Raw genomic sequence first — 25,334 nt, 5'->3', positions numbered from 1 at the left:
ATGTTTACAGATTTCCCTCCTGGATCCTCCAAGCAGGTTTCACAGCAGATTAGAAGTAGTTCAGCGGTAATTCCGTTATTTTCTTCACTCCTGGTATCATGTTATTGCGTGAAGAGACGACGACACATAAGCTAACTCAACATTTAATCTCCTCCTCGTGCGCTCTCTCTCTCTCTACATCCCATATTACTCTAGACTGGTGTCCAATCCCCTAACAAATACAGAGAATCAAGGAACGATCAGAATGACCATTAACATTAAGTGAACAATATTAGATTTGCCGTGGGACTATGTAATACTATCCTTATACCTTTGTGCTTTACTGCAGTCATTTCTCTCTTTTTACATAGAACCATGTTGTATCATATATAATCTTGTCGGCCTGGGAGAGTGTCATACATCATGTAATTAAGTACGCCACAACACGAGAGACATGTAATTCTGAACTTCTACAACTAAAAGGAAATCAGGTGTTCACTTCGTTACCATAGTTGCAACACGTACCATGTAAATAGGGTATTACCAAGAGAGGCTAAAAATATCATACTTCAATGGAATTTCAATCCAAGACTTGGTGATATCAGTTCAACTACTCCGGTAGTGGGAGGTGTCACGACCACGACTCACCCTTTATGCGGACATGTTGTTTGAACAGCAAACTTATGTTGATCTCAAAATAAAAGACAATTCGCATTATAATGTACTTACTGAGTCAGTGTGATCAAAAGTGCTAAATTGGTACTTGCTGACGAAAAAAGGAATTCCTCTTCAAGTGCAAGCCCAGCGTATAGCTGTATTTCGTTGAGTAAGAGCAACTTGTTCTTCTTTATCATTATGCTCACCAACACCACCACATACAGACTGCCCAACCAAGATAAGGTAGGTGATCCCACAGGGTATCATTGCTGTAAAATTTATCGTGTTTAGCAATATCCTTTAACTGATCTTAAAAATTTAAATGTTAAGAAATTTGTGTTCTAGTTAACTCAATATAGTTATGTATTTTGTTGTAAGTCATATGGTTCTCCTGAATTTCAGATCTTACTATTAAGTTGTGCAAACTGCCCTTTATCTCTGACACTAAAGTAACGAATGGCCGCGTGAGCTCTGCCAAGCTTTTCTCTCAGTCAAGTCCGTTCTGCAAGGCCCAAGTTGATAGTGCTAATCCGTCCCGTTGACGCAACGAGCTACAAAAATGTTTGGTTACAGAAGCGAATGGGAGCCGGAGTGTAGTGGATTACCTTGAAAAGAACACCAGTCTGTTGTTTACGAATATTCAGTCATTTCAAGAAAAATCATCATACATGTAGCATCCAGCGTGGAAAGCTCCGCTATAAGCAGACAAATGTGTCCGCCATTGCTCCAGCAGAAATGACAAACTGTGCATAACGGTAGTCAACACTCCATTATTAGAAAGCAAATTTTAATTGCTTCGCTAAAAAAAGCCAGCATTGGATCAAAGTTATACGCTTCGGGAATATATACTTCTGGTACCGTATGTTAATTATATGTACTTCACATTCAATGCACACTTATCATGCAATAAATGTTGGGAGTATGAATTACTTCCACTTGCAGGTTATAGTAAGCTACACCATAAATTAAGAAAATGTACTGACTTGTACTTACGTAAAACACGAAACTGTAAATTCCCAAAAACAGCAACTTACTGCTTTACAATATCAGATCCAAGTTTGAAGCTACTATCAGTACAATCTTTTAGTTTTAGATAGTAAATTGAAAATAAAATACAGATTTTGGGGGAGAAATTGGTAAGGAGATTATTTACCATTAATTTTGTTCACTTACCCACAACAAGCAACCGAACAGTATCATAAACAGGTTGTCCACTAAGACTGTCAGGTGAAAGTTGGCAAACGTAGAACCTTTCATCTGCTTTCTGGATTGAGTTCAGTGTGAAAGTGGCCTGTCCAGGGCTGCTTCCATTCCAGTCTCCCCTCACACGTACACTGTATAGAGGATTCTGTGTAATAGCGATTGTTTGGAGCTTGTTTATGGAAACCAGAACATCTTTAATGTCAACAGCACCATCTTTTTTCGTTCCCCACTGAACATTCCTTGTGTTTCCTCCATGAAAGGCCCAAGTGAAGTTAATAGATGATCCAAGAACTCCAGTCACCTTGTTTCCCTTAAAGGGCAAGGTGAATTGCAGTGGACAGACTATTGCAGATATGAAAAATAATAGGTGTTACTAACATGAAGTACTCCAACAGTCAAATAAAAGAACACAAACAAGTCCAATGGAACCCCACCCTAAGGACAGCTGGTTAAGACAGATACCCTGTTATGTCAGTTCTTGTTGTCCCAGCGGTACTCTGATGTACATGTATTTTCTCTTACAATTACAGTGACAGTTACAGTAACAGTTTTGAGAAAATGACATCGTTTTCTCAAATTGTCTTAATGGCGGCCGTAAATTCTCGCAAATAAAGGTCCAAAAATCGCGAGTTCTAATGTCCGTAATAGATTGACATTTGGCAGGATATGTAGGAAAGACCTATTGTGTACGAAAATGTAAAAAAAATATGGATATAGAGAATTTCATCATAGTGGCACTTTAAGAGGAGAACGAAGACTAAGAAAATCGAAAAAAAACCAAGCTTGATTTTAGTATATTTAGGACCAGTAAAGGGAATTTCGCATAGAAAGTCTATTCAACGCGTGAATCAACAGTCAGATGTTGAGTTTGTGCCGCCTAAGGATAAATAACAAGCATTAGGACATATTGAACACTATTTTGTCACTAGAAGTGAAATAAGTGAGTCAAGTGTTAGCAAAAAAGTATTCAATCTGCACGGTCTGCACGGTCTGCAGTCTGCAGTCTGTATGGTCTGCGGTTTGGGGTGACCGATAGAGGGGAATGGTTATGAAACCCAACAAAGTTCTTTGTTGTGTGTTTTTGTTCACTTTTTCGGCCTTGACCGTGCACAAACATAATAGTTGTTTACTCCGTACCGAGGAACTAAACAACAGAAACGTGTTGGTTAGGCAATTCATGCATAGTGTATGAGCGCAAAACATAAATGTTGACATCTTTGTTTGCTCCTCTGATGTTTGCCGGGCTTCATAACCAGTCCCCTCTATTAACTATGATGCCGATAAATTGGCTTCGTGTTTGTTTATTCTGACCGTGTGAACAAGAGTCACTGATTCGTCGTCAGTTTTAATTGCAACCACTCGCGCGTGAAAAACAAAAGTGTCAAGTTAGCATTTGAAACTAAGGCCCGGTCTGTAATAATCTTGTTCTAAGAGCACGATGGATTCAGATAAACACAGCTCCAGTAAACAACATCCAAGTTTTTATTCCAACATGGCTACCGAGTCCCGGTACAATGCGCATGTCTGTACTCTGTACTAATACGAAATACCCCTGATCATTACACGGTCCAAACGCCGCTCCACTCATGAGCCGAACCAAACTTGATAAAGTTCGACTTTAGAGCGACTTTGGAGCGACGGCTGATTCAGACGGCGTACTTGCGTCGAGCTTAATTCGGGAAGCCGGTAGTAACAATTTTCGACGAGAAAATATGCGTTTTGAATTCACGAACTCTGTCCAAATAGAAAAGCTGTGACCAACATTTCGCTGTTATCTACTGTTATAGCAATATTTAAGGAAACAAATTCAAACTCAAGGTTCAGAGTTTTGTATTCTTCTTCCTGGGCGACTCACCTCCTTCAATTCTGAAGATTCTAGTGAGCGTATAAATAAAAAACTACAAATTAAAATAAGGCTAAAATGTTATAATAAAAACTAAATAATAATAATAATAATAATAATAGCAATAATGATGATAATAATAATAATAAAGTCAAAGTCAACGTCGTTTGGTTTGGCCTTGGTCAGGCGGCAGGCTTTTCTTGAAGGCCGTCAAGTTTGGTGCATTTACTGTTTCATTGGCCAGGCTGTTCCACTCTCGTATCGTCCTCGGGAAAAAACGAGTACATGTGGTAGTCCGTCTTTGAGCGGGGAATTTTGTACGCATCTGAATTTACGTGCCGTGATCTCCTTTGAAGTGGAGTCATGAACTCTTGTGCGTCCATGGCTATCAAGCCTTTATGAATTTTATACATCATGCAGAGTCTAAGTGTCTGTCTCCTAGTTTGGAGGGAAGTCCAGCCGAGCTCATATAGCATGTCCCCTACGCTGGATGTGTTGTTGTATCTGCCAAGAACAAATCTCGCTGCCCGACGCTGCACCATCTCGAGCTTATAGATGTTTCCCTGTGTGTAAGGATCCCAAACGGTGCAGGCATACTCGAGGGTAGGTCGGATCAATGTTTTATAGGCAGTGGACTTGAGTGCAGTAGAGTTAATCTTTAGATTCCTTTTCAGGAATCCAAGAGTTCTATTAGCTTTACTTGAGATGGTGTCGATGTGTTTGTTCCATCTCAGGTCTGATGCTATAGTAACTCCGAGGTATTTGGCTGAGTCAGCTGTTGCTAATGTCTTACCATGAAGAATATAGTCATTTTGTACCATAGCACGCTTGCGCCCTACTCTAAGTACTTCACACTTGTCTGGATGGAACTCCATTTTCCATAGGGTTTCCCATTCGGCTAATTTGTCTAGGTCTCTTTGGAGTACTTGGGTGTCACTGTCTGAGTGGATGGTCAGGTACACAATGGTGTCATCAGCAAATAGTCTAATGTTAGAGGCAAGGGATTCAGGTAGGTTATTTATATAAAAAAGGAATAAGCATGGACCCAGGACAGAACCTTGTGGTACACCAGAAAGTACTTCGGCGTCGTCTGAAAATTCTCCTTCAAGGACAACTCTCTGTGTTCTGCCACTTAGCAAGGATTGGACCCATCTGTTTGTCCTACCACCAATTCCATAATACTTCAGCTTGGTAACAAGACGAGGATGGCTGACTTTGTCAAATGCCTTACTAAAGTCCATCACCAGGATATCCGTCTGGGATCCAGCATGCATAGTGTTAACTAGGTCGTTTACGAATCCCAAAAGCTGTGTTTCACACGATCTTCTATCCCTGAAGCCATGTTGTAGGGGGTAAAGGATGTTGTGGTTATCGGCGTGCCGCATGATTGAGCTTGCTATGATATGCTCCATCAATTTGCTTGATACACACGTGAGGGAGATAGGCCTGTAGTTACTTGCATCATATTTAGAGCCCTTCTTATAGATAGGTGTGATGTTGGCAGTCGTCTGGGATTTCTCCGCTTTCATACGACTTCTTAAATATGATAGTAAGAATGGAGGCTACAGGTTCTGAGAGCTCCTTCATCACTCGAGGTGTTATACCATCCGGTCCGGGTGCCTTATGGATTTTAAGCCGGTCTAACATCCGCTTGATTCCTGCCCTAGTTATTTGGATGTCGTCTATGGTGGCAAACGGCGATGACATCATCGGTATGTCTTGTGCGTCTGGATTGTCACGTGTGAACACTGACTGGAACTGCATGTTTAGGATATTAGCTTTATCTCTGGGATGAGATATTGTTGTGCCATCTTTCTTCAATGACCCGACACCCATACTGTCCCTTCTGCTGTGTTTGATGAAGGACCAGAATCTTTTCATTCCGGAGAAGTCATTTGTGTCTTCTTCCATCGGTGAGATGATAGACTCGACATGCTCCCAATACTGTTTCGTAGATTCCCTCAGGATTTTTCTCTTTAGCTCTCTCATCTTCTGGTCAAGTAGACGAGAAGCTCCAACTGCATTCCTTTCTCTTGCTCTTTTTCGCTTGATATTTGTTCTGTCTCTCTGCCTGATTAGCCTTTTAATGCTAGGCGTGATCCACGGCAAGTTGTTCTTGTGTTTACATGTCTTGTGTGGAATGTGTTTTAGGGTGCCGTCATGAATGGCGTTTTTAAACGTAAGCCATAGTTCATTTACCGACAACGTATCTTTGTTAAGATCTATCACCTCAGTTGTGGTTTGGAGGTCTGCCTCAAAGCTATCCCATCGTGCCCTCTTATAGAGTGGTATTTTTCGCCGTTTCTGTTTGTAGCGAATGGGACGTATGTCTAGATCTATCATTGGGCAGTCGTGGTCTGATATGCCAGGCAATACCTTGACATGGCGAACTCTAGATGGATTATTAGTGATTACTAGGTCTAGTATAGTTTGGCTCCTGGTAGGTTCTTCGACCATTTGGATAAGCCCTTTATCGTCGAGTAGATCCCCAAATTGGTGATGTAGTGTAGGGAAGGGGCAGGTTTTCAAGGTTTTGTTTTTCCAGTCCCAGCCTGGGAGGTTGAAGTCCCCTCCGAGCAGGATATCATGGGCAGGATTTATTAGAGAAAGTGATTTATCCAGTTCTTGGAGGCTGTTTTCATCGCCTACATGCGGTCTGTAGTATGCTCCTATATGGAGTGTCTTAAATCTAGTGATATGAATATTGCACCAGAGCAGTTCACACTCTGTTTCCAGGTTACTTTCTCTCACAAGTACTAGGTCTTTTTTAGCAGCAATAAACACCCCGCCGTGAGGGTCGTTTGGTCTATCTCTCCTCTCTACCTGGTAGGTCTCTGTAGGGAAACACTCATTGTTGCTGTGCTCGTGAGATAGCCAGGATTCAGTTCCAATAATTATATCAGGTTTTGCATCGTTAATCAGATGTAGAAATGTTTCTCTTTTAGCCGGTAGACTTTGGCAGTTGACGTTCAGGATAGATATATTCTTCTTCACTGATCGGGAACTTTTCGCCGAGTTTGTTCTTGGCAAAGATGAGTCGTACAGGACACCCAGCATGTCTGAATGGCTAAAAGAACTTGGGTTGGCAGATAATTTACCTTGTGTTAAGCTTGAAAAGGAATTTGAAAGTTCCATGTTGTTGTCAGCATCAAGTAGAGTGCTAGAGAAGTTTGGTACACCACAACTTGAGCATATCCGTACCGCTGATGAAGTGGCTAGGCCTTCATACCTATCAGGACTCATTAGCATACAGCGAGTATGATACCAAATGTCACAAATATCACATTGGACACCTCTCTGATTAGGTTTCACCGGTTTGGTGCAGGATCCGCAAGGATGTTTGTAATGTGGGTCAGGATTCAGTTCGACATTACCGCTAAGTAGCAAGAGAGAGAGCACCAGGAACGAACTTGGAGTACGATCCCGTTTCAAGATGGCGGACCTCCATCTCTGCTCACGATGAGTTCTTATTATCGCCTCGAATCCTATCCCAGGAGGATCCTTGGCGGCAAGCGTTGTTTTCAGTCCAAAGTCAATCACTTTATCTTGAGGAAGAGTACGATTTAGTTGCCCTGTGTACATTGTAACAGCGAGAATAAACAGTGCTGCAGGAGTTAGAAAATTTATGGCCGCCATCTTTAATGACCGGCTAAATCGACTTGTTAGAGAGAAATCTAATAAGCTGGGCTATTATCACGAAGAAAAAGCAAAAACCGAATTTGCGTTAAAGAAACTCGCTTATACAGTCCTGTTTCTCATAAATCGAAGGTACACTGGTATTTTGTTGTCTTTATTTTTAGCGACGACTTTGAGCTTCATGCATGACTGGTCACGCCAGTCAATTTTGAGCCAATCACGAGTCCCGTTATATGAAAAATAAATTACAGTAATTTATGCAATAGGTTCGACACATGAGGAGAACGCCGTATGAATCAGTTGCCGCTCCAACGTCGCATAGTGCGACAGACCCTGCCGAATTTAATGTTGTTTGCCACACCAAACTTAACCTACCAAACCAAACTGATTCAAACTCCGTTCTTCTGCCGCACTTAACTCATCAGTTAGGTTCGGCGCATGAATGGAGCGGCGTTTGGAACGGGCCTAACAATGAAATATCTTGTTACATTTACCTGCGATAAAAACAAATTTCAAAACTCAGCAGTGTTCTCATTCATGACATGACTAGCCGTCCGTAAGAGAAAACCACTTCAAATGAGTATTTCTATATCGAGTCCAAGACACGTTTCAACGAGAAGACAGTATTACTCCGTGAACAGCGCTACTTAATTAAGACTTTCAGAAAACTGAAACACTTTGCGCAAACCAGGGCTGGATACAGACTAGTGCAACTAGTCTCCAGAAACTAGTCAGAATAGTTAAGACATTTAAAAAAAACTAAGAAAACCATGCCAGAAGATGCCAATTCGTCCCAGGTGTTTAATTATATTACAGAAGTTGTTAATCTCAACTGCACTGCATTTTTTGCCAGCCTCCAGCGGACCAGCGCCTAGAGTTTCACTGACCCCATTCCTCACCCTTCCCCCTCCCCCTCCGTAGATCTCTGCTCAATATGTGCACAACTGGAAATTTTCTATTGTTTCTTGTGCACTAGTCAAAACTCTCTTTCATTGGCTGAGCAAAATTGTGCACCAGTCAAAGTCTCTTCCCATTGGCTGCTGCGTTTACCGTGCACTGGTCGTGAACTACTCAATCTGAGTGACGTGTCATGGCCTTGCTACTTTCAAGAGAGCGTCAGCCTGTTTGTCGAAAGGAAGATTGCGCGCCGTTTGATATCGGTACCGTGTACAGAGTCATTGCCTCGTTTACCGATGCTGGAAAGTTTCGGTTTATTGAAAGCGTCTGGAAGCCAGATCTACTTCTCGAGTTTCCCGCGTCGAAAGAAACCTCTGGAAAGCGCGAAAGTTTCGACAGGAAAGGCTCGTGAAATGCCCTTGGCTTGTTGTGTGTGTGTGTGTGTGTGTGTGTGTGTGTGTGTGTGTGTGTGTGTGACTGTCCTCGGCTTGTTGATGACAGCAATCTCCAAGGAAACTTCAAGCCCTTCTGGAGTTTCGTATCGACAGTGGTAATGTAAAACTTATTCAGGAACATCTCGATAATGCGCCAAGAAATGCCACTTACAGCTCCAAAACGATACAGGACGAGATTACGGAGACTGTGAGGAATTATATTCCTTCAAACATCGCGGAAGTTAAACAAACCAGAATGTTTTCTGTTATGGCTGACGAGGCAGCGGACGTTTCCAACAAAGAAAACCTGTCTCTTGTCCTCCGCTATGTCAACTCTTCAAAGAATATTCTAGAAGAGTTTGTTGATTTCCGTCTTTGTGGAGAAGAAACAATCAGCAACGCAATCAAGGAGTTAAGAGGCCCTGCGCCTAAGAAATGACCGATGATTTTCCCGCTAAAAAATAAAATCGGCCGATTTTTATCTCCCAAGTAGAGGTTACTATGTTTTTTCAGAAACGTGATGTATATCCCTCCAATGTCTGATTCATCACTGTTATTGCTTTCAAAAGCGTTGAACTTCTGAGAAATAATTATTTTAAAAGCAGCTCCAACGTTCCATCTAATTTAGTATGCAATATTTGAAACTTTATTTTTTAATCGCTTCGGCAGCTTTTTGATGTTTATCGAATGATATTGCATTAAAAAGCCTTTTTCTTCAACACTGTGTAGTTTTCTCATTATTTTGCTTTGCAATAGTAATTTCTAAACAGTTTTTTGTGGGGCCTTATTTTCGGTCTGATTTTGCTGCTATCAGACGGAAAAAGTTTGCGGCTCGATATTTTTGGTTTAGAGCGAAACTGAAACAAAAGAAATTCATTTTTAAATAGTATTCGGTAACCTCTACTTGGGAGATAAAAATCGGCCGATTTTATTTTTTAGCCGGAAATCATCGGTCGTTTCTTAGGGGCAGGGCCTCTTAATAATTAAGTCAGTTCGTGACTAAGGTCACGAACTGAATTAATGTTGAAACACCTATATGTTGCACATTTTTTTTATAAAATGTTTTTCAGTAAGTGTTTGCCACGAAAAATTGCTAAATTTTGTGGATTGAAAGCAAATTTTCATATTTGTTTTGATCCTAAGTATATTTCCAAATATGCACCAGATTGCATTACATAGCATCCAAGTTTCAAAAATTTCCCGGGTGAGAATGCCCCCGGACCCCGTTGCAAGCTCAGAGCTACTCCTTTCGATTTCGATTTCGAGTCTCATGGAAAAATTTATTTTGGTAGAAACTAGTCACACAAGTCGCTGGATCCACCCCTACAAACACAAATGTTTTGGATTTAATTCTGTTTTTCGATAACTTCACGTAATGCAAATTATATCGACGGGGAACCTGGCGAATACCATCACGGACGAAATAGTGCATTTTGCACTGAAACCATTCGTTCTTGCCCTGAAAATCACCAAGTTGTTGAGCGGACAAGGCCCATTTTATTCGAAATTACATTCAATGCGAAAAGCAAAGCCTTGATGACATGTTAGACTGTGATCCTTGGCTGATTTATCGAATTCTGAACTCTTTTGAAACCCATCTCCAAAGTATTGGGTTTAACCATAGTAAACGCAGCATCGGCAATGTTTAATGTTTGTAGAAAAACAAAGATGGCCGTTGTAAAATCGGGATGAAATGTTCCCACACATGATTCACTTTTACAAGCGGCAATTTGATTGGTTGTTTTTAGCAGCCCTAATCTGATTGGGGCTCCAGATATTTTTCAATCCGCAACTTTTTCTTTCCGGATTCAAAAATTTCCCCGTCCACACGTAGCGTATTCAAATCGAATTCGCCTGTCCACACGCAGCCGATGATATCTGAATTCACTCTAGAGAAACTAGGCCTACACGTTGTGCCGCCATGTTGGTTTATTGTTGGGTAAGAGCCTGGACACGATTTTGCTACGTCATCGGATTCGAAAATATCCGGATTCATCGTCCACACGTTATCGGATTCGTTGCGGATTTATTTTTTTTCCACTCTGGAGAACGGATTAAAAAATATCCGGATTCGCTGCCGAATTCGCCGGATGCGTGTGAACGGAAGCCGTATCCGGAAAGAAAAAGTTGCGGATTCAAAAATATCCGGATAAGTGCGGACGGGGCCTACAACACGCATGAGAGAGAGTGCCTGTAGGAGTATTAAAGCCTGTTTTCCCTCTGATCATCGTGTCATTATTTAGGGCCATTTTTGCATTTATGTCAAAAATGATGAATAAAACGCAATCATAGAAAGCAGTTTTATATTCTTTGCAAACAAAATTTATGTCATATCGAAAATTAGCTGAGCGGAACAGGGGAAATGGTTTCACACCTTCGCCTCGGGAACACAATTGTATTCTGGGCGATGTGAAACTGAAACAGGTATGCAAAAGAACGTAACAAGGGCTAAGATTTAGAAATCCGTGTGGTACACTCTCATCAAATATCCAAGGAGTACCCCACCCCCGGGAAAACTGCTCTCGTTCATCATTTATGACCTCCAAAGCTTGATACCAATAACAACTTGATGTATTGTTCCGTGGGATACCTGTGGCAGGCCACGGTAAGGTTTGCCCACGGTAAGGTGTACCTCCGTGGTACACAAATATGGCGGCCGGAAAATAGTGTAAACATCTGGAACTTCCTTTGGCTATCTAGGCGACTGATTATCAGTACTGATCAAACAAGCATTTACAGAAGCACTTTTCCTAATCAAGGAGTCCATCACGGAAAACATCGACACCAACCGTTTCAAAAATTCGCTGAAATATTTGTTGGTTTGCAATTAAAGATATTTAAGCCTCGAGAGTTTTACTTTATCGAACCTTTTACAGTTCAATCCATGAGTCGACAGTCATGCTGCGTGTATGTTTAAGGTTTTGTGTACGTATTCTTGCTGACATTGAGCTTACCTGTTTACAAGAACGCACATGTAAATAGTGTTTGCGAGAAGGATTATTACAGCCGATGTTTATTTTATTTTCAGTGTTCCACTGTTAACATTTATAAATACAAAGGGAAATATTTTTTAAGAAAAATTCCTCATCCTTCTCATGGAAGCTTTAATCCTTTCGTTATCTCGAATAAACAAGCACACATTATCAACCAGTTACGTTACGTTACGTTATGTTTTTCTCTCGCACAAGTGAGCCTCTAAGGACAATCAAAACTTTTGTTAATGTACTTCAGTTCTTGAAAAGAGCTTCTAATTATATAACAGACACTCAGTTCTTTAGCCTGTCAATGTTTTAGTAGATTCGTTACGTTCATTGACGGCAATACAGCCCTTCACAATATTTTAGTCTTCAAATAATGAAAACGTTGCGTTACCATTCCTGTCTCAAAGATATGGCCTCATTAGAAAAAAAAAAAAATTCCATTTTCCACGTTGTAATATTACTTCAGCTAGTTTTGATGCCATTTCTAAACACCATGCACACTCTCGTTCCATGTTGTAGATCACCCGGAAAGAAGAAATAGGAGGCGGGGAAGGAGACTCTGCTCGTACAGTAATTTTCCGCCTACCCTGTTTTCCACTACAAACACAGTAACGGTTTCTTCAACACTTTCTGCAATGATTTCTATGGCTGATCTAACCGACTAATCGTGGCACTTTGCTGTAACTTCACAATTCATTCCAATGCTACGCTCTCTAGCCAAAGCCTCCCACGGAATCGCCTTTAGGCGTCTTGTTACTCAAGGCTCTGCCAACACAGCCTACATTGTTTGGTTTTACAGAAACCGCCTCATTTGAGTTGCATTGACCTCAATTCTCCATAATAATATCTCAAATAACTTCGGCTAATGATGATTTCGCGGTAGATAAAAAGAGAAAGCTTTGTTTTATCTTTTAATGAATTACATCAACCCTTCACGGAATAAGACGGACACTTAGGTTAATCGTATTATAAATTCAAACTTAGCCAAGGCTCAGGTCAAACGTCAAACTTCACATGAGACGAACCTAAAGCTGAACTAAACTGAGTGAATTAAGTTCATGTTAAGTTCGATGCTTGGTCGATCTACTAAATTCGAATTGAGTTCAATTCGAGCCTTACCCCGTTTGAATCGCCGATTTAGTTCGACGTTTGACCTGGGCCTACTCTGTATTAACTGTGAATATGGGCTTCAGACAACCATCTAAAAACATGTATTCCTTCACATAATTTTATGCTTATATTAAGCCTATTTGTGATCAGACTTTAACTTCTAGTTTAACGAATGTAATTTGTCCATATTTGTCACCAACACCATTCTTTTTCATTTCGTGCAGCAAATGAAACAGATGTACTGAATCACTGAAACGTACCTGCATGCGGAAGTATCGGAAACAGGATGAAATATAAGGCGTAGCTAGACGAAAGAACGTTTACCGCGATCATCAGCCCACAGAAAACTTTCAACTCTCTAAACGGTGGTGTCGCAGTCACTCAAGGAACGACAAAAACACTCGTTTGTCGCCGCTAGATAACAGTCTCAATTGTCATCGTCGCCATGTTTAATCAGCCTGATCACGTCACGCATAACGCCATTCCAAAAAGGCTTTTGTTCTTGGGCCATCGTAGTTTAACGAGGAATAAAACACAAATAGCGGTGATAAACATATTAAACTTACGCATTTTAATAACTTGACGTTTCGTATGCTACGCAACATACATTTTCAAAAGTGGAATAAAGACCGTTACAATTTTTGAAAACCATATATGAAATGTAAATAAGGGGTCTGGAAACGAGATTAAGAAACATCTGTTTCTTAACAGTAAAACAATAAAAACCTAAGCTTATTAATTAAGTGTCAGCTTCTCACTGCTGACGTTTACATTAAGAGCCGGCTTAAGTTCTTGGATTAGCAAAGTTTCTTTAATTTCACAATGATAATCTGTTTTAGCAGAAGCTAGAATATCAAAATGATCCCACTTGATGTTGTGACCTGTGGCTTTTATATGGTCGGCAATGGCTGATGTGGGGTCATTCTTAGTGAGAGCCCTGAAATGTTCCGTTTTCCTATCATGAAGCCGTCGTTTTGTTTTGCCCATGTAAAAGTCACTGCAGTCCCAGCAAGCAGCTTTATAAATGACCTTAGATTTCTGTGAACGATTTAGACGGTCCTTGTATTGAAAGAAAGATTTGATTCGGCGAGTGCTTTGAAAAATTATCTTAAGATTGACAAATGAACAGAAAATGTATACACATGATTTCAGACGCTCAGAGATTTGGTCACTTTTTACACCTAAGTAAGGTAATAAGATGATAATATCTTTCTTCGGAACCGTAGGGACAGATGTTTCTTAATCTCGTTTCCAGACCCCTTATTTACATTTCATATATAGTTTTCAAAAATTGTAACGGTCTTTATTCCACTTTTGAAAATGTATGTTGCGTAGCATACGAAACGTCAAGTTATTAAAATGCGTAAGTTTAATATGTTTATCACCGTTATTTGTGTTTTATTCCTCGCCATTCCAAAAATTGAGTCACACAACACGCATGAGAGAGAATAAATGCAGGGGTAAGCCTGTTTTCCTTCTGAACATCGTGTCATTATTTAGGGCCATTTATGCATTTATGCCAAAAATGGTGAAAATAAAAACTCATAGAGAGCAGTTCGATTTCCTTTGCAAACAAAATTTTATGTCGACTCGAAAATCAATTGTGCGGAATAAGGGCAATGGTTTGACGCAATTGGAGATAGACTTGCTCACTTGATGTCAAAAGACGGTTTGCTGTTGGTACTTACAAAATAGAACTGGTGAGACAATCTCAGATCATGCAGAGTGCAATGTACAGCTCTGAAACAGTCCTAGCCCCTGCTGTTTCCTTCCGGTTTGTATTCAAGTTTGGTGACTTTGGTAGTCAGGCTTATGCTTTTCCCTGATCCTTGTAGAATAATAGCGGAGCTCCGGCGGCCCGAAGGGTCGCCAAGTGGAGCCCCATAACTATAGGAAGAAAACCACATTTATGCATAGAAAAAGAAGGTAAGGTAAGGTAAGGTAAGGTAAGGTAAGGTAAGGTAAGGTAAGGTAAGGTAAGGTAAGGTAAGGTAAGGTAAGGTAATTTATTTTACGTCAAGAACACGGGGAGTGGCTGCCCAAGTCTCCCGAGCCAGGGGCTCATGATAAAAGTGTTTGACATACATGTTAAAAAAAAGATTTAAAAACTATATATTAAAAAATACAAAATTATCATACTATTAATATCTTAAAAAATATGCGTTGAAAATACAATATTAAAAAACGATAAAAATACAACATGTAAAGGAATCATTTAAGACAAGAACTGCATTGGCAGCCACCAAAGTTTATTGTATTAAGATGATTGATAAAAGCTGGAACGTTTGCTGCATTTTTTGCTGCCGGCGGTAACTGATTCCAAATTCTAGAGATGATAAGAATACGAGCCGTGGAAGAATCTACTATTATAAGGGCGTTGTTCTACGTTTAGCCCGCTGCTTCTAAGATTGTATGGCGTGACCCGGGGCTTGAATAAGTTGGTGATATAACGTGGGCCATTTTCTTTAAAACACTTAAAAAATATTATCAGAGATTGTTCAATACGTCTATGTTCTAGCGTTCTCATGCCCAGCAGTTTGAGTAATGACTCATAATTAGAAGTTTTCCCCGTGTTCATTACTGTTCGTAGACCGTAGTAGTTAGCGTCTTCCACTTTTTTGTTGAGCGTTTTACCTATACCAATCAGTAAAGAATTACAATACTCAAAATGTGGTATTATAAAGCTCCTGTATAAAAGTAATAAAGTATCTATGGGTACTAAGCGCTTGAGGCGACGAAGTGCGCAATCTTAGCGTATACTCTTTTCAGCATTACATTTGTGTGTTCTTTGAAAGATAACTTATTGTCCAGACATACTCCAAGGATCTTTAAATGTTCTTTGATATCGATTAAGGTGCCATCAAACTCCAAATCGTAATTGTATGTTGAATTCCCAAGAATCATTGCTTGTGTCTTGTCCCCGTTGGCTTGAAGATAGTTGTAGTTAAGCCAGGTAGATAGTTTTTCCATGTCTTGATTTAAGACGTGTTGAAGCACAAGAGGACTTTCGTCCGCCATATATTCGGTTGTATCATCCGCGTAGAGGCGGAGGGAAGAGACGGAAACAGATTCGTTCATGTCGTTCATAAAGATGTTAAACAGTAAGGGGCTAACGAGACTTCCCTGCGGGACGCCGCACTGTAAAAGTGACCAGCTAGAACACGTATTATTGCATATTACCCTTTGTTTACGGTCATGCAAAAATGATCTTAAAAGTTGTAGGGCTGGTTCTTGCAAGCCATACGCTTTTAACTTTGCTAGCAACAGATTGTGGCAAATGCAGTCGAAGGCCTTGGAGAGATCGATAGCAACTACACCCACTTCTTTTTTTTCATCAAGTGCGCGTCTCCAATCATCTGTTAATTTGATCAACGCTGTAGCGCAGGAGTGTCCCTTAAGAAAACCCGACATGTTGGGCGAGAAAATTGGTGCAAAGGAGGCGTATATCTGGTCGAACAGCACTTTCTCAAATAGTTTAGAGATTGCAGAGATAACGCTGACTGGTCGGTAATTGTTTTTATCGGTCACATCGCCCTTCTTATGGATGGGGGTGACATTACTCATTTTCCATTCTTTGGGCAGAGTACTCGTGCGAATACAGTAATTAAACAAAGACGTTAACGGAGTAGCCACGGCTATAGCGGAAAGTTTAACAATCTTTGGAGAGAAACCGTCGGGGCCAGTGGATTTCTTGGCATTCATTTTTAATACGTAGTTGGTTACGGTTTCCTTGTTGATTTCCTTAAAAGCAAAGTCAAGGTTGTATGATTTGCTTTTAATTGCTGCTATGCTAGGATGGTCGCCGAAATTCTCTTCCGTTAAGCTCAAGGCTGAGTCCTGTATCCTTGGATTTACAAAGAAGTCGTTAAATACGTTGCTGGGATTAGATACGAGTTTCCCATCATCCAGAAGATGGATGTTAGCTGTGCCATCAGTGTTAGATTTGTTGTTCGGAAGACGAGGTTTCATCTTTTTCCAGAATAAACCAGCAGATGATGTTCCTGAGGCTGCATCGGCGCAGAAATTTTTGACTGCTCTTCTCTTTAGACCTGTAACTCTGTTCCGTTGTTCCAAGCAAGCAACCAAGCAACTCTTTTTTCATGGTCAACATGGCTAGCGGCGTGGTTCGCGAGCGCGCGCCCAACGACATCGTCGCGCAACATGGCGGCCATACTCTAGCTAATACGTCGATTGAGGAATGCAGCCTTTGTTTACAGCGTACACATTTGATACTGGACGTCCATGTTTGGGTCAATTAACACCTGTCAAAACAAGGTATCCGCTGACCAGTATCACGAGGAGACCATGTCGCGGGCTCAGGCTTAGAGTCGAGGTAACTTTTTCTAAGTTGACCGCTGGTCAAGCACGGCTTTTTCGATGGGATCGCGGGCACATGTCAGGTTAACTTGTTGTAATCTGGGGCCTGTTTCTCGAAAGACCCGGTAACTTCGGGCCCAATAGCTTATCGGGTCCGTTATACTAAACATGGATAGCCGAATTCGCCTTGCATACGGCGGCTGCGCCCGCAGTACGAGCGGCAGTCAAAACTGAGCTGTCCTACCGAAACGACACGATAATAGCCTTTTTCTTCGCCGCTAGCAAAATAAAGACAGCGCTAAAGTTGCTTTGGCCTCCTCTAATAGTTAACTTGAGAATTCCGGGTTTAATTTGACGAGGAACAGCATATTATGTTCAAAATAAGACGACTATTATCCTACCCGGCGACACTCGACGAAGGACGAGCGAGTTGCCAAGCCGGGCGCCGGCGACCCAGTTTTGGCGCCAAATTAGAAGCTTGGAGACACAAAATGTTTCACATTTTTCACTTTTTACAATCTGATATGGTTTTGGGAATTGTAAATCCCTTTTCGTGAATATTTAAGACGATGGGACTGTAAATATCGAGAATTGATTTTCAAAACTGAAATTAGAGATTTCTTAATAGCGGAGCTCCGGCGGCCCGAAGGGCCGCCAAGCGGAGCCCCGTACTCAGATGGGAAAGAAAAAGAAACCCATGAATAGATTTTCTCAAGGTTTTCATGGCCAGCGGTATTGCTCGTGGGCGCGTACGCACGACGACGACGACGACGACGACGAGGGCGACGGCGGAGTTGCCCAACATGGCGGCTATAAATGGGACACCTAAACCAAAACGAGGCTAAATTTTTCGCGGGCTTTCTGTTGCTCAACGCGGCTACACGGGATGCTACGTCAACTTTAGGTCTTCAGGTTAGTTGACGCTTGCCGTGCTTAGGTGGAAAACGGTTTGGAAAATATTTTTTCCTGCAATTTTCGCCGGTTTAAGCTTAAAACAGGTTTGACATATATAGCTGTGGTCAGGACCACATTGGTGGCTACGCGGTTATTTAAGTCAAGCATCTTTGGAGGGATAACTTAAAGCTGAGTGTTTATTTTTGATTTGTTTAGAGCTGTTTGTTGCTCTGTGTTGTAATTTTTGGCATATCTTAAGAAAATTTTTAATTTTGACTAATAAGGTTGCAGTCAAGGTTACATGATGCCTGGAAGAACTATGACAGAAGAGCAGAAACGGAAAAAGAGAGAAAGAGAACGTGAACGACAAAGGGAAAGGAGACGAAACCGCACGCAGGAGCAGCGCGAAGCGGAGTTAAAACAGCGGCGAAAAACGAGAAGCAACAGAACGGAGGAAGAACGTGAAATTGAGCTACAAAGAAAGCGAGAAATAAGAGGCAACAGAACGGAGGAAGAGCGTGAAAGTGAAGTGCAAAGACTGCGAGAACTAAGAAACAACAGGACGGAGGAAGAACGTGAAATTGAGCTACAAAGAAAGCGAGAAATAAGAGGCAACAGAACGGAGGAAGAGCGTGAAAGTGAAGTGCAAAGACTGCGAGAACTAAGAAGCAACAGGACGGAAGAAGAGCGTGAAAGTGAAGTGCAAAGACTGCGAGAACTAAGAAGCAACAGGACGGAAGAAGAGCGTGAAAGTGAAGTGCAAAGACTGCGAGAAATCAGAAGCAACAGAACGGAAGAAGAGCGTGAAAATGAAGTGCAAAGACTGCGAGAAATCAGAAGCAACAGAACGGAGGAAGAGCGTGAAAGTGAAGTGCAAAGACTGCGAGAACTAAGAAGCAACAGGACGGAAGAAGAGCGTGAAAGTGAAGTGCAAAGACTGCGAGAAATCAGAAGCAACAGAACGGAAGAAGAGCGTGAAAATGAAGTGCAAAGACTGCGAGAAATCAGAAGCAACAGAACGGAAGAAGAAAGGGAAGCAGAATTACAGCAGCTACGAGAAATAAGAAGGAACAGGAGTGAAGAGGAGAGTGCTCGAGAAAGAGAATGGCATCGGGAAATAAGAAGAAAAAGTACGGAGGAGCGGCGAGAAATAGAGAGGGAACGGCTGCGAGAAATAAGACGAAGTCCATGCGTGGAGCAGCATGAGGCGAGATTTCCAGGTAAAATAATGCTTTATGTTGCTTGGCAACTCTGTCCTTAAAGCACTTGGGTAATGGTTACGTCACACACATTTAATGACCGCTCAGACGAGCAAAATGACCATTACACACGTTCGAAATAGTTGAAAAGGGCATATAGTCAAGTCATCGAAATTAACTGGCTGTGAAATAGAAGATGCTTCTGCTACATTGTCCCTAAAGAGGAATTCTGGACTGTCGATTGTTTGTTTACCGATTAATTTGTTGTTTTGGTTTCTGTCCATCTGGTTTCTCGTGGATTTTTCAAGCAATTTCTCGGAATTTACGGTACAGCAAACTATATGTTATTTCGTGGGTTTACTATCATAAATTTGCAGCTAAATATTTTTTGTGTGCGTGAATCGCGAACCATTTACTACGTAGTTTAATTTAAACCAGGATATATGAAAATAAATGTCTTTAACTGGTTAACATGTCACACAATCCAGCAAATCTTTAGTCAGAGCTCATCACTCACCTTGCCACTTTAATTTAAGCATATACACGAAACTTTTTTGAGCATTCTTACTTTCATGCTTTAGCATTTACTCCCCCGAGTGCCGTGCTTTACAGTTGGTTAATTACCAAAGAGTTTACTGGGTCGTTTTTTCTTGGTAGACCATGCTGCTGAAGAAATTAACATTGGAAATCTAAACCCTGTTCCCTTTGCACCAGTGATTACTGATATATGTACACATGTCATGTATACCGTGGCAGCTAAACAGATCGAATCATAGACCTACATTAGAAAATGATCATTAAAGGATTAGTCTTAAATTTTCAATTTTGAGCTGCGGTTGGTTTTATTTGTACACCGTATTTTAGCATGCATGAAAATTCAAAGGAAATCATTTGTTACAGCAAAGGTGAACTAAACAGCATTACTTTCTTAGGTTTTTTCGCCATTTTAGCTCTGGTTTGCATTGACAAGTAAAATTAGACGACCTTAAATGTGTTATAATATTTATTACAGAAAATTAGAAATGAGATCCCACTGCAGTTAGCATATCCTAATGAGGCCAAATTTTGACCCAATATTATCTAAGCGCTTCCAAGCAACCACCTCCCATAAGCAGCCGCCTAGGCTTGACATTTTGGGTGGGAAAAAAAGTCAACTTAGAAAAACGCCTTTCTAGTTTTAATTGTAAACAGCTTTTAAATAAATACAGTACACAAAGAGGTACAGCTTGTTTAAAGAGGGATATTTGATTTGATTTGATCACACCCATTTTGATATCCCTACCTTTGCAATTTTGCCCAAATATTGTTTGCAATTTTTCACTTAGTTTCCTGGAGGAATTTAAAATACTGTAAATTATATTTTATCTCATAGGTTTACTGTCATTGATTTGCTGCTTAATATTCTGTACTGTTTCTTTTTTGTTTGACTCACAAACCTCTAAACAACATTAAGCCTTACTTTCTATATGACATTTGAAACCAGGATATATGGAAATAGATGTCTCTGTCTGATTATAGCATCATGCAATCGAGTTTTGTCAGAGCCCATCACTCACCTTATCACTTTAAAAGCATACATGTACAATGTGCAACAAACTTATTTGAGCATTTTTACTTTTATGCTTTAGACTTACTTCCCTTAGGGATGTGCTTTACAGTTGGAATGTAATTGCCAATGCATTTTCTTTGTAGAATGTCATGCTCATGTCCATGTTGCTGCAGAAAATGACGTTGGAAATCAAAATCTTGTTCCCATTGCAACAGCAGTTACTAATACAGGTACACGTCATGTATACTTTGACAGCTTAGCAATTTAAGGTTGTCAAACTTAGGTTTCGCTTGCACTCTGGAATCTTTTATTGCTTATGTGACAAAGCCTGAGCACATTTAACTAACATGACAGTGATAGTGATAAGCTAGCCATTATTTGATTAATGTCATTTCTATCTGTGCTACCTTTTCCATAAAAAGTCACCATGCATATCTGCACGACGACTGTTGGCAGGTTTTTCATTGTTACCATGAGAACCCAGTTAAGGTTACCGTATACCTTCAGGGGTGTCTCACGTCCAAGCGATGTAGCGTGTCCGGTTTAAGCTGTAGATACCTAAACCCCTATATCAAATTAAAGCTTATAGAGCTGGGTATCAAACCATACTAAAAATTTTGAAATAAAATGAAGTGCCGATTTTTTCACGGCCACTAAATGCGAGCGTCCTAATCGGCCTTTTGGAAGCTACAAGTCAGAGCGAATTTTGTTTTTCGCCAATTTATTTTTTTCCTCGGTTTCAGGACAAAAAGCGCTAAAAAAGCGTGTCTGCGTTTTGCCATATTCAATTGCAGTAAAAAGTTACAGAACATTTTCAAAATAGGATTTAAAAAATGTGAAGTGATCGTACAAAAATTGCTCTCGGAGAAAAAATATTTCGAAATAAACAATTCGCAGACACGTTTTTGGTTTTTATATGTTAATCTAGCTACTGTCCAAATTTGAGGGCAATCAAACAAATCCCCTTTGAGTTGTAACTCTTTAAAGTGTCTGCTTCAAGCGAAAAAATTTATTCGAGAAAACAGCGCTAAGAAAAATCTCTTGCTTCACAAATTAACTCCGCCCACAAACGCCTTCAACTGGGTTCTCAGATCACTGAGCCAATCAGCGCTTGGAAAATTTACTACATTAACTTTTGAGTATCAACGAGTGCACCGCATTGGCAAGCGCGACCCATCGCAAGAAAAACCAAGACCAATAATCGCACGTTTTTTGCGATACTCCGACAGAGAGCGAGTCATGTCAAGTGCAAGAAAGCTGAAAGGAACTGGTTTCGGAATATCGCCAGACCTTCCGAAAGAAATTGTGGACCGCAGAAAGGAATTAATGCCTAAGTTCAAAAAAGCAAAAGAAGACGGAAAATCGGCGTTCTTCAAAAGATCAGAGCCGGACAAACTTTTTATTGAGGGTATACGAATCTTCTAATTTCTTTGGAACATAAACTCTCTATCTAGGTATTCATAACATGTAAGCCTCATTCACACTTGTTCTTAAAAATGGAGCTGCATGCGTGTCATCTAGTTAGCGCAATGCGTGCAAGACCTATTCCATTAGTAGCGCAATTAACAGCTTTTATCGCTGGCTACTGTTTTACATACATGTTCAATTGTAGTTGTAGGTGTTATAAATGTTTTTCTTTTGTTTTTTTTTCCTTTTCAATATTAATTAGTTTTACCTTTTTCTTGTTCAAGAGACATGCAAATTTTTTCATTAGCTCATCTACTAAAGATTACTATCTCATTCTCTGCAACTGCTCGCCTTTTCACTTAAATATGTCCTTAAAAATTTACAAAACTTAATTTAAATTTTGGTATCCTATCCTTAAATGTTCGGGGGATAAGATCTTTTGATAAACGAAAAGCACTTTTTCATTGGTGTATGAAGGATAAAGCTGATATAATTTTTCTACAAGAGACCTACAGCACATCCGAGGTGGAAAACACCTGGAAATCCCAGTGGAGAGGAGACTTGTTTTTTTGTCATGGTTCTGAACACAGCAGAGGTGTCTTAACACTAGTCAAAGAAGGGCTTGACTGTAAACTTGAGGTATGTAAACAAGATAATCTAGGTCGGTATATCATTCTAAAAGGTCTTGTTCAAGGTCAATCTTTTTTATTTTTGAATATCTATGCGCCAAATAAGACCAACGAACAATGCATCTTTTACGACGAAATACAGAACGAATTCGACAAATTGGAAATTGACACTGATTGCAAAATAATAATAGGTGGTGACTTTAATGTTATCCGCGACCCAGATTTGGATGGATCGGGAGGATCTCCAAAATTGAAAGAATCGTCCAAAAAGATAGAAAATCTATGTTTTTCTCTTGATCTAATAGACATCTGGAGAATCAGAAACCCTAAATTAAAACGTTTCTCCTGGAGACAGAAAACTCCAATGATTCAACGGCGGTTAGATTATTGGTTGATATCAAATAATATACAGGAAGAAGTTGATAAGGTCGATATTATCCCTGCTATTAGATCTGACCATTCCGCCATTACGTTGTACATTAATGGTATAGAGAACTCAACCTATGGACCGTCTTTTTGGAAATTCAATGCAAGTTTGTCAGAAGATAAAGAATATGTAGACCTAATTAGAAACAAAATCGGTGAATGGGTAGACGAAAGTAGAGAAATCGAAGACCCGCGGGTTACCTGGGATTATTTAAAATATAAAATACGCTATGAAACGATTGGTTATAGTAAGAAGAAAGCAAAAGAGAGAAGGTCAGAGCTGGTAAATTTGGAAATTAGACTAAAAGAGTGTCAGCGAAAATGTGACGAACACCCAAGTGCTGAAAATCTCTGCGATTTAGAAGTTCTCAAATCAGAATACGAACGCCATTATGATTATATAACACAAGGAGCAATCATAAGATCTCGGGTGAGTTGGTATGAAGAGGGCGAAAAGAATAGCAAGTATTTTTTAAATTTAGAAAGTGCTAAAAAGAAAAAGACATGTATACGGAAATTATCCGTGGATAATGATTCATATATAACAGACCCAAAAGAAATAATGAAAGAGATTCATGATTTCTATGAAAAACTCTATGATAGAGACTCGTATAATTTAGGTGAGAATTCAATTGATCGTTTCCTTAATGAAGTGGATACTAAAAAATTGTCTGATGAAGAGAAAATGACTTTAGATAAACAACTTACTAGATCCGAACTGTACGAAGCATTGAAGACATTTCCGAAAAACAAAACACCTGGAAGTGACGGTTTAACTGTGGAATTTTACTTGGCGTTCTGGCACGTGGTTGCAAAGTATCTCGAAAAGTCTCTAAACTTCTCTCACCAACACGGGCAACTATCAACTTCGCAAAAGCAGGCAATGATTACCCTATTGGAGAAAAAAGATAAAGATAGACGATTTATAAAGAACTGGCGACCTATCTCACTGATCAACGTAGATGTTAAAATTGCATCCAAAGCGTTTGCTAGAAGGCTGGAGCCAATCCTGCCAGAACTTATTCACCATAATCAAAATGGTTTTATCAAAGGAAGGTCTACATTTGATGCAGTTAGAACAATCGATGATTTACTTGAATTGGCAAAACTCACAAATACAACAGGTATTCTAATGGCAATTGACTTTGAAAAGGCATTTGATTCTCTGGACCATACATATCTATTTAAAGTATTGGAAAAATTCAATTTTGGACCGTATTTTTTACAATGGGTAAAAACATTTTATACAAACATATCCAGCTGTATCTTAAATAACGGCTTTACTACAGATCTTTTCTGTATCCATCGTGGTGTACGACAAGGTGACCCTCTATCACCTTTATTATTCATCTTAGCTTTGGAAGTTCTCGCATGTCAAATCAGGCAGGATAAAACCATACAAGGAATAATGGTCAAAAACGTGGAGATCAAACTCACGCTTTTTGCAGATGACATGACTTGTTTTCTAAAAGACACAAATGCATATTCGCGACTTTGTACAACTTTAAAGGTTTTTTCATTGCATTCTGGTCTCCGAATTAACGACGATAAAACAGAAGTTTTTGGTATCGGCCCACATAAACTAGTACAAAATGACTTTACTCACAAAGTGCGAAAATCAATCAAGATATTAGGTACCGTTTTTGACCATCACAAACCATCACGAGACAAAGCAAACTTCGACTCAATATTCAAATCTATTAAAAAAACGCTGAGTATGTGGAAGTGGAGGGGTCTTACCCTGATTGGTAAGATTCAAATAGTTAAGACCTTCATTATTCCAAAATTTTTGAGTAAAGCGACTGCAATTTCAATATCAAACGATCTTGTCAAGGAGATAAACAGACTGATTTTCGGTTTCATTTGGAAAGGTAACGATAAAATTAAACGAACCGCGCTTATCAATGATATTGAAAATGGAGGACTAAAAATGCTTGATATTGAATCCATGATATCGGCTCAAAGAGTGATGATCTTAAAAAAGTATCTAGGAGAGAGCAACAGCACTTGGAAAACTATTTTAGATGATTTCTTTTTTGGAAATATAGGTGGAAAACTCATCCTGTTCTGTGATTTTGAAACTAGTAAACTACCGGTTCATCTTCCAATATTCTACAAAGAGTGTCTAGAGGCATTTCGTAATTTAAAGAAATTCAAGGTAGCCACCTATGAG

General features: G+C 40.0%; 3 protein-coding genes across 7 annotated transcripts in view; 2 read left to right on the top strand and 1 right to left on the bottom strand.

Moving 5' to 3' along the window:
- The window catches only part of LOC145492261 (fibroblast growth factor receptor 1-A-like), a 75,991-nt gene extending 61,871 nt beyond the window's left edge, over window positions 1-14,120 (bottom strand). For all 5 annotated transcript variants that reach the window (XM_081471640.1, XM_081471642.1, XM_081471641.1 and 2 more), the window contains exons 1-2: window positions 13,001-14,120; window positions 1,810-2,181 (exon numbers count right to left, since the gene is read on the bottom strand). In XM_081471640.1, coding sequence (XP_081327766.1) covers window positions 1,810-2,181; window positions 13,001-13,073 — 445 coding nt within the window. In that variant the 5' untranslated portion in view covers window positions 13,074-14,120. The remainder of the gene's footprint in view (window positions 1-1,809; window positions 2,182-13,000) is intronic.
- The window catches only part of LOC145492428 (uncharacterized), a 456,732-nt gene that overhangs the window by 18,546 nt on the left and 412,852 nt on the right, over window positions 1-25,334 (top strand). The window lies entirely within an intron of this gene.
- LOC145492403 (uncharacterized) lies at window positions 16,915-20,431 on the top strand. The gene has a single exon (XM_081471853.1). It carries the CDS (start codon window positions 18,253-18,255, stop codon window positions 19,210-19,212), a length of 960 nt encoding a protein of 319 aa, XP_081327979.1. The 5' UTR covers window positions 16,915-18,252; the 3' UTR covers window positions 19,213-20,431.

Source organism: Orbicella franksi, chromosome 7, assembly GCF_964199315.1.
Source record: "Orbicella franksi chromosome 7, jaOrbFran1.1, whole genome shotgun sequence".
NCBI lineage: Eukaryota > Metazoa > Cnidaria > Anthozoa > Scleractinia > Merulinidae > Orbicella > Orbicella franksi.
The sequence above is the reverse complement of the archived record's forward strand: the minus strand, read 5'-3'. Positions and strand labels throughout refer to the sequence as shown.

Coding starts and splice junctions, on each gene's coding strand:
- LOC145492403 (XM_081471853.1), top strand. CDS start 18,253: ATGATGCCTGGAAGAACTATGACAGAAGAGCAGAAACGGAAAAAGAGA.